We start from the raw sequence: 9,855 nt of genomic DNA, 5'->3' as shown, positions 1-9,855 counted from the left end.
GCAATCAATCATCAATATCTATTGAATGTCCACAGGGTGCCTAGGTGTTGAAGTGGTAGGTGATCATTCAAAGGATTTCTAAGGGGAGCCTGAAGATCTGCAGACGCCTTTAAAGATGCAAAGTGGTGTGTGCTTCTCTAACTTAAATTGCGCCTACCTGGAAAGAATTGAACAGTCTGGGATTCAGAGCTCCAGATGTTTCTAATCCCGCTTTGTAAGCGAAGACTCCATTGGGTGCCAAGCGACAGGCGGCAAGGGGGTCAGAACATGGCACCACCTGGGGCTTCAGGACTGGTCAGGCCCTCCCCAGGCAGGTACAAGGCCGACTGCAGCAAGGGCGGCCCTGACCCTTGCCTCTCTGTCTCCCCTCTCCCCCAACCACCCCTCCGCCCCCCGCACACTCACTCTCCCCCGCACGCGCACACACCATCTCCCAGTCGCCCAGCCTCGACCGGTTCTCGCGAGATCCGGGCAACTGAGCGCTCCGGGCCTTTTCAAATCGGGATCCGTTACCGCTTCCCTGGCCGCCGCCATTGTCGCGCTCGGAGCCCCATAGCGCAGGCGGCCGAGGCGGAGGCAGCGACGGCGGGATGGCGGACGCCGACAAGCCCGAGGTGCCCGGGGCCACTGGCGACGACAGTTCGCATCAGCAGCCCGCGGAGCCGCCGGGCGAGTCGCGGCGAGAACCGCATCCCCCGGAGACGGAGAAGCAGCAGCCGCAGCAGCACAGCAGCAGCTCCAATGGCGTTAAAATGTATTGTCTTTTCCTCGGGGGATTGGGGCGACGTGGGGGGCGGGGATTCGGCCGAGGGACCGGAGGCTGGGCTAGGCCTTGATGGGGGACAACAGCCCCATAGCCCCTAGTCGTTGTCCGCCCGAAGAGCAGGTGCAGCCGGGCGGCTCCCAGGCCTTTCCCTTCCTGTCTCGGGCCTGGTGCGGCCCGATGAGCCGGGGCGGAGGGTCGGGGGGGGTAAGGGGATCGGCCCTCCTCCCCGATTTCTGGGCCGAGACCGCGGAACACCCCTTCTTCCTTGACTTCAACTGGAGAACCTTTGAGCATAGCCTGGAGACCGCCACAGTTTGCAGGAAAATGGTCCCCCTTTTAAGGGCCAATAGTTAGTGTTCATCACTAGGGGGTATCTAGGGATGACATCATCGGACATTTCCTTTTAACCCCCGAGAACGCACTTAAAAGGAACATCCCTGGCCTTATTTTGAGCTTTACAAGTTTAGTATTTTGTTGTTTTCTAAAATGTGTATCATTTTTGAATTGATACAAAGAGGAAGTTTAATAATGCTCTGTTAGACTTAATCTATTGTGTTACCCTTGAGTTGGCTAGACTTTATTCATTACTTTTTAAAAGGGAATGGGCGTTGTGCGTTGCTTCTCCACCCACTCGCTAACATTTGTCAGTTGTGCAGGCTATTTTAAAAACTCAGGTTGTGATGATCTTAATTTTGGTATAATGGTAATATAAGGTTTTTTTAAATAGAAGAAAACCCATTTTTAAGATCGCAGCTGTCATCAGTACCTATAAAGATTTTCGCTAACTCAAATCCATAATTTCTGATTATAAGGAAATGTTACAGGGAAATACTATGCTCCCCTTTGCTCCTGTCGTGTTGGGGGTGGGGTGGGGTACTAAGTCAAGCATTTATTTTCAGCTCTTTAAACCTGAAGTTGAAAGTATGTTAGTTTAGTGAAAACATCCTTTTCCTTCTCTGTTATGCCTCAGAGTAGAAAGCAGTAAACAAGTGCTCACACTAAAATAGGAAAGGGAAACGTCTGACTTTTCTCTTGCATAAAAGTGTTTGAAAGAGTATCATAAGATCTGGACCATTCTGTGTAAGAGTTGATTGCAGATGGAGGGGGTAGCTCTCTCCAGCTCCATTATGACATTCTTGCTTTCAAATGGGTTTGAATAAGATAGGTAGCATCTTTGGAAACTCACAGAATTTGTTCCTGGATGGAAAGTGGTACACCTCGGTAATTGAAGAACCAGAAAGTAAGTGAGGCACTTTATACCATGTCTGCCAAAATGTGGGCTTTCAGGGATTTTATTTGGCATTAAAAAATAGAAATGAAAATCCTGGAATGATGAACTTAAAAGTATGTGCTGTTAGTTCATGTCTTACCATGGGCATATGTGCTATCTTTTTTCTGAACAAAAAGCACAGCCTTGAATATCTACTTGGGTATGATTAGTGTGATAGTGTTGGTACAGGTGAAGCTAGTGTTTAAATCTACATTAGATTTAAAAGGCCAATCCCATTAAAAGTCTTCTCATGGTTTAGCAAGACAGGAAAAGATGGAGTAGAGAGATGTGGAAAGAATCCTTTTCTCATTTAGGAAGAGAAAAATATAAGGTAAAGAAATTAGGAAATGTTAGTAGTAAATACAGATTCTTTCCATATTGCTTATAATTCTCCCCCTTGCTCTTTTCCCAGAAGTTGAGTAGAGGCTAGTTTATTCTCAGGGATTTTCTTGTACTGTCTACGCTATAAGAACATATAACATACTATGGTCCAACATAAGTCACTCACACTGAATAACTAGGGACCTAAACCTTTTTTTTTTTTTTTTATTTCAGTATATTATGGGGGTACAGATGTTTAGGTTACGTATGTTCCCCTGGCCCCCCTTCTCCCCTCCTAAGTCCGAGTTTCAAATATGTCCATCCTTCGGGTGGTGCGCAGTGCACTCTTTGTGTATGCATATACCCGTCCCATCCTCCCTCCTACCCCCTCCCCCCTCCCCATGCCCAACATCCAATAGATGTTATTCTTATATGTGCACTTATGTGTTGATCAGTTAATACCAATCTGATGGTGAGTACATATGGTGCTTGTTTTCATTCTTGGGATACTTCACTTAGTAGAATGCGTTCCAGCTCTATCCAGGAATATATAAGAGGTGCTATATCACCATTGGGGACCTAAACCTTTTTGACTCCGTGAACTAGTAGGAGTAGTTAACAACCCCAACACATAAACTTTGAATTGATTACCGTATGTTTTTGATGATAAGAATTTACTGTTGATGACAAAAAATGACCAAATATTGCCCTAAAATGTGTATTGCTTAGAAGTGAATAGAGTACTGTTTGTCATCAGCATTGAAATGACTTTTGGTGAGGTTAATCCCTAGTTGTTGAGGCTGGGAGACTACTATGTCTTATTCATCTCAAAGCCATTTAAAAAGGCTCAGTAAGTTGTTGAAGAAATGCAGAAGTGGACTTTTATGATTATGAAACCCATGTACAGAGAATTTAGTTGGCATGTTCACATCTTTAGGTAAGAAATTAAAGATCTGTTTCCCTAGATCTAGTCTTTTCTTTTATGCCAAAATGGTATACTAGCTTTCCTTTTCTCAAAAGTGAATAGGAGGGAAAATACCAGTACTCTTAAAACGAATATTCATGTGTGATTAAGTAACACCTTGGAGTAAATGGAGTTCGAGAGTTATATTAGGGTACTTATAAAATATTAAGCATTGGAGCAAGGTGAAGTATTCTCTAGTAGAGTAGTAATTTTTACTGTATTAGGAGTAAAGACCGGAATTGGGCTTAATTTCCCCCCCCAAGCTTTATTGAGGTATAATTGACAAATAAAAATTGTATATATTTAAGGTATACAATATGATATTTTGATATATGAATACATTGTGAAATTATTACCATAATCAAGCTAATTAACCTATCCATCACTTCATGTAGTTACTTTTTTTTTATAGTGAGAATACTTCAGATCTCTTTTAGCAAATTTCAAGTATAAAGTAAGTACATTATTGTTAATTATAGTCACTATCCTGTACATTAGATCTACAGAACTTATATATCTTATAACTGAGAGTTTGGACCCATAGAATAGCATCTCTCCCCGCCCCCACTGTTAAAGACCCTTCTACTATCTGCTTCTATGAGTTTGACAGTTTTAGATTCCACATACAAGTGAGATCATGCAGTATTTTTCTTTCTGAGTCTGGCTTACTTCACTTAGCATAATGTCCCCCAGGTTCATCCACATTGTTGCGAATGGCAAGATTTCCCTCTTTTTAAAGGCTGGATAACATTCTATTATGTGTGTGTATATCTATATGTATACTCCACATTTTCTTTATCTACTTATCTGTAAACAGACACTTAGATTGTTTCCATATCTTGGCTATTGTGAATGCTGCACTGAACATGGGAGTACAGATATCTCTTTGAGACTGATTTTATTTCCTTTGCAAATTTACCCACAAATGACATTCTGGATCATATGGTAGCTCTGTTTTTAATTTTTTGAGGAACCCCCATACTGTTTTCCATAATAGCTGTACCAGTATGTATTTGTATAAGAGTTCCCTTTTCTCCACATCCTCACCAATACTTATCTTTTGACTTTTTGATAGTAGTCATCTTAACAGGTGGGAAGTGATATCTCATTGTAGTTTTGAGTTGCATTTCCCTGACGATTAATGATGTTGAGTACTTTTTCATATACCTATTGGTCATTTGTATGTCTTGTTTGGAAAATGTCTATTCAGGTACTTTTCCCATTTTTTAATCAGGTTTTTTTTGCTATTGGTTCCTTATATATTAACCCCTTATCAGATATATGGTTTGGAAATATTTTCTCCCAGTCTTTAAGTTGCCTTTTCATTTTGTTTATTGTTTCCTTTGCTGTACAGAAACTTTTTACTTTGATGTAGTCTCAATTGTTTATTTTTATTTTTGTTGCCTATGCTTTTGGTGTCATATCCAAAAAAATCAATGCCAAGACCAATGTCATGGAGCATTTCTCCTGTGTTTTCTTCTAGGAGTTATATGGTTTCAGGTGTTATGTTTAAGTATTTAATTCATTTTGGGTTGATTTTTGTGTGTGTTATAAGATAAGGATCCAATTTCATTTTTTTTGTCTGTGGATATCCAGTTTTCCCAATACAATCAATTGAAGAGACTGTCCTTTCCCAATTGTATATTCTTGGCACCTTTGCTGAAGATTGGTTTACAATATATGTGTGGGTATGTTTTTGGGCTTTCCATTCTGTTGGTTTGTGTGTCTGTTTGTATTCCAGTACCATACTGTTTTGATTACTATAGATTTGTAATACAAGTTAAAATAAAGAATTCCAGCTTTTTTTTGTTGTTGTTGTTCAAAGTTGCTTTAGCTATTTGGGGCCTTTTGTGGTTCCGCATCCAATTTTAGGATTATTTTTTCTATTTCCGTGAAAAATTCCATTGAAATTTTGATAGGGATTGCATTAAATCCATAGGTCATTTTGGGTAGTATGGACATTTTGACAATTTTAATTCGGATCCATGAACATGGGATATCTTTCCATTTTTTTTTTTTATTATCTTCAATTTCTTTTTATCAGTGTTTTGTAGTTTTCTGTGCACAGATCTTTCACTTCCTTGGTTAAATTTATTCCTAATATGTTATTCTTTTTGATGCTATTGTCAATGGGCTTGTGTTCTTAATTTCTTTTTGGATAATTTGTTGTCATTGTATAAAAACACAACTAATTTTTGAATGTTAATTTTGTACCCTATTACTACTGAATTTGTGTATCAGTTTTAACAGTTTTTTTGGTGGAGTCTTTAAGGTTTTTTATATGTGAGATCATGTCATCTGCAAACAGAGATAATTTCTTCCTCTCCAATTTGGCAGCCTTTTATTTCTTTTTCTTGTCTAATTGCTCTGGCTGTGACTTCCAGTACTTTGCTGAATAGAAGTGATGAGAGCAGGCATCTTAACTTGGTACAGCTTTCAACTTTTCACTCTTGAGTATAATGTTAGCTGTGGGTTTGCCATAAATGACCTTTGTTATGTTAAGGAATGTTTTTTCTGTACCTAATTTGTTGAAAGTTTTCATTATGAAAGGATGTTGAATTTTGTCAAATGCATTTTCTGCATCTATTGAGATCATTTGATTTTTTTATCCTTCATTCTGTTAATATGGTGTATCATATTTATTGACTTAGGTATATTAATTCATCCTTGCATCCTTGGGATAAATACCACTTAATCATGCTGTATAATCCTTTTAATGTGCTGTTGAATTTGGTTTGCTAGTATTTTGTTGAGAATTTTTGCATCCGTGTTCATCAGGGATATTGGCCTATAATTTTCTTGTCGTATCCTTGTCTGGCTTTGGTATCAGGGTAATGCTGGCCTTGTAAAATGATTTGAATGCATTCCCTCATTTTCAATTTTTTGAAAGAGTTTGAGAAGGATTGGTATTAGTTCTTTAATGTTTGGTGAAATTTACCAGTGAAGCCATCAGGTTCTGGGCTTTTCTTTGTTAGGAGATTTTTGATTACTGTTTCAGTCTCCTTTCTCATTATTGATCTGTTCAGATTTTCTGTTTCTTCAAAATTCAGACTTGGTGAGTTGTACGTTTTTAGGTATTTATTAATTTCTTCTGGATTATCCAGTTTGTTGGCATATAATCATAGTAATCTCCTATGATACTTTTTATTTCTTTGGTATCAGTTCTAATGCCTCTTCTTTCATTTCTGATTCTTCTCTTTTTTTCCCTTAGTCTAGCTTAATCTTTGTCAATTTTGTTTATTTTTTCAAAAAGCAACTCTTAATTTTGTTGATCTTTTCTATTGGATTTCTAGCATATTTCATTTATTTTTTTCTCTAATTCTTGTTATTTCCTTCCCTCTGCTACCTTCGGGCTTAATTTGTTCTTTTTTCTAGTTCCTTGAGGTGTAAAGTTAGACTATTGGAGATCTTTCTTTTATCTTCATGTAGGCATTTATTGCTATGCACTTCTCTCTGGTAGTTTTCTTCTGGAACTGGAATTAATTTTGGATCTCATACTATACCCGTGTACTTTTTAAATTACACATTAAACTATTTCTTCATTTGATGTTGGATATTGATTTTTTTCAGAAATTTATGTTATAATTTGGGTAGGCATAATTCACTCTTAAGAGTAGATAACATTTTTGTGACTATTCTAGAGGCTTTAAATACATTGCAGGGGGATTGCCTAAATGAATAGTTTGGGAATGAGTACCTGGAATTCTAGATATAGTGCCAATATTTTTGTATTATGTAGTATCATTTCCTTAAGAGTTTTCACTAATTTTTACTTTCTCTTCCATAGTGTATTTATGACATAGAAATAGTTCAGAAATTGTGTAAGTATGGCTTAGTTTCTTAATAGATCATTCGTTCTACTCTCTAAACTGTTATGACTTCCATAGATAATCTCAGTTTATACATTGTAGATAAGCAGTTTGGCAGTATTTTTTAAAATGCTACTCATTGGAGAAAACTTGAAGAAATTACTCTCTAGTTATCATTCGAGTAAATATTTTAAAGAAGATGTATATATTACTGCTTTTTAATGGAATTGTCAGATCATCGTAAGCAAATGTTTGCAACATCCATGTAACCCCCTCTCGGGTCAAGAATAGAATGTCATGAGTACATCAGAACTTTGTGTAATTTTTACAATTGGTTTCATCCAGGAAGAAAATAGGCAGGGGAAGGGATATTTATCTAGGTAGCTGCTCACCTGAATAGAGACTTAGTTATTTTCACAACCATTCATTGAATTTAGCCTAACCCTATTATGTAAATAGGTCCTTTGGGGGATTAAAAAGAAGGGTTTGTTCTTCTATCTGCTGTACCCAGAAACCAGTGAAAAGGCCTCTATGCCTTTTGGCTGCTTGCTGTCATTTTCAGAAGTGCCACTTTCTTCAGACAGGTAGGTACTCCAGAGTTGAACACTTGAGATAACGCCTTCTAGGCCGTGCTGTTTCTGATGAGGGAATATACTTGATAGTGAGGATGTCACTGTCAAAGTCTGAAAAGGTGGCAAAGCAAGTTTGGCCCTAATGTCTCTTTCTTTATTTTAGCAGCTTTTGTGGCAGACAGTGGCAACATCTGTGCTCAGATGAGTGTGGATTCATAATAGATTGTTCATTCATTCAAAAATTACTATTTATCCAGCACATGTTATATGCAGTCACCGTGCTAGGTGTTGCTGAAAGCAGATGGTTTTTGTTCTCATAGAGTTTATGTACTGTATTTATGGCTATGTTGTTACCTGCTCAGATGAGTAGTGTCTAAGAAATTTACTGTGCTGTTTAACAGGTGACTATAGTTAGAGGCATGTGTGTAGCACTGCAATGTACAGATTCCCAGAATTGCTTGGCTTAAAAGATAATTTAAAGCCTGGATTATGAAACTTATTTGGTTGTCAGAATACTCCAGGAAGCTTAAAAAAATTTAAATTCCTGGATGCCATTCCTAGAGATTTTTATTAGATATGTTTGTGAAAAATTGCTTTAAAATTGAAGTTTATTGTTAAAATAGTTTGAAATTCACTAGAGCAATTAGTGATTTAAAAGAAATTTATTGTTACTTTTGTAAAAAAAAGATTCCTTTTGAAAAGTAAATTGCATTTTTAAATATAAATCCAGATTTTGACCTATAGGATTTACTTTAAGTGTACACTTACATATTAGGGATGGTTTGTGTATAGCATCATATAGTTGTGTTGTGATTATAGTCTTATAAATTAAATTTTTTCCCACTTAGGGCCTCATTAAAAAGTAGATTTATAAAATTTTCTTTAAGTCGCATTAAAGTACTGCTTCTCTCCTCCAGCCCATCCCCTCATTATAGGTAATATTACTAATAAAAATGGCGTGATTTGATGAAGTGCCCTATCCTAGTTTATAGGTTAAAACAAATGTTAAACATAAAAAGATTAGGATGCCTCATAAATTTTCTGTGTTGATCAAAATTAGGAATAGAAAAAATTTGATAGTTTTATGTGAGTATGTATAGATGTAGATGTATAGACATAACTCCATATTTTATTATGTTTTTAAGCAAGGGAGGAGAAAGTTTTGGGAACTTTTTCAGGATATCATTTTGTAAATTAGCTTTTTAGAGTTTTGAATGAAGCCCAGAAAATTAAGTCTTCATTATAGGTGGCTGCTTTACATACTATAGAAAGATAATCATTTATGTCCACCACCTCCCCCTCAACTCAAATAACATTTATTAAGTAGTGTGATGGGAAAAACTAATTGGTTGTTTGGATGCTTGCAACTATTTAACATAGAAAAAAAAAAAGGGGATTTTTAAATGAGAAGTTTGGTAATATGCCCAAACCCTTGCTTTGAAATGGCATTGGGTAATTTCAAAGCTATCAGACTGACTCTCCAACTACTTTGTTGAGGTCTAGCTTAAGCTAGTGGAGAGTTTTGTGAAGTGATAAATATGAACTATTTATTTAATATAGACTTACATTCTTAGAAGCACAACTGAGGGTTTTGTTTGTTTTAAATTCATAGGGAGAATGATGAATCAGTGAAAGAAGAGAAGTCTGACTTAAAAGAAAAATCTACAGGAAATAAGAAGGCAAATAGATTTCATCCTTATTCAAAAGACAAGAATTCAGGCACTGGAGAAAAGAAGGGCCCAAATCGTAACAGAGTTTTCATTAGCAATATCCCATATGACATGAAATGGCAAGCTATTAAAGATCTAATGAGAGAAAAAGGTAACTATCTCTGAAATAAACCACTGTTGGATAATCTTCATATAGAAAGGGGAGGGAACTAAGCAAACTTTTCTATTCTTCTGAGCCACACAGACTCAAAAAATTGATTTTTATTTCTTGATATGTGAATTAATCTTTTCCTCTTCTTTCATTTGACACAATTTCATTACAAGGTAGTATGGATAAATGAAGTATTTTTCTTTTTGCCATTTTAGTGGGATAGTAGCGAGCCAGCATATGCATGCCACCAAGAACTTTGTTAAAGTGATTGCTTTGTCTAGTTGAAGTATTTATAGATTTTTAAAGGACTACTGCATTAGAGTTAAGCTATA

At 36.9% G+C, this 9,855-nt stretch overlaps 1 protein-coding gene across 2 annotated transcripts in view; it reads left to right on the top strand.

The window, feature by feature from the left end:
- The first annotated feature begins 480 nt into the window (after positions 1–480).
- MYEF2 (myelin expression factor 2) overlaps positions 481–9,855 on the top strand; it is a 39,473-nt gene continuing 30,098 nt past the window's right edge. Inside the window, exons 1-2 of one of the 2 annotated variants that reach the window (XM_012649166.1) lie at positions 481–754; positions 9,315–9,523. In XM_012649166.1, the coding sequence (XP_012504620.1) occupies positions 591–754; positions 9,315–9,523 (373 nt within the window). In that variant the 5' untranslated portion in view covers positions 481–590. The remainder of the gene's footprint in view (positions 755–9,314; positions 9,524–9,855) is intronic. The other variant, XM_012649167.1, reaches the window with a different exon arrangement.

The sequence above is a fragment of the Propithecus coquereli genome, unplaced genomic scaffold (assembly GCF_000956105.1).
Source record: "Propithecus coquereli isolate 6110/MARCELLA unplaced genomic scaffold, Pcoq_1.0 Scaffold3, whole genome shotgun sequence".
Classification (NCBI taxonomy): Eukaryota; Metazoa; Chordata; class Mammalia; order Primates; family Indriidae; genus Propithecus; species Propithecus coquereli.
Note: the sequence above shows the minus strand (reverse complement) of the source record. Positions and strands in the feature narration are given on the sequence as shown.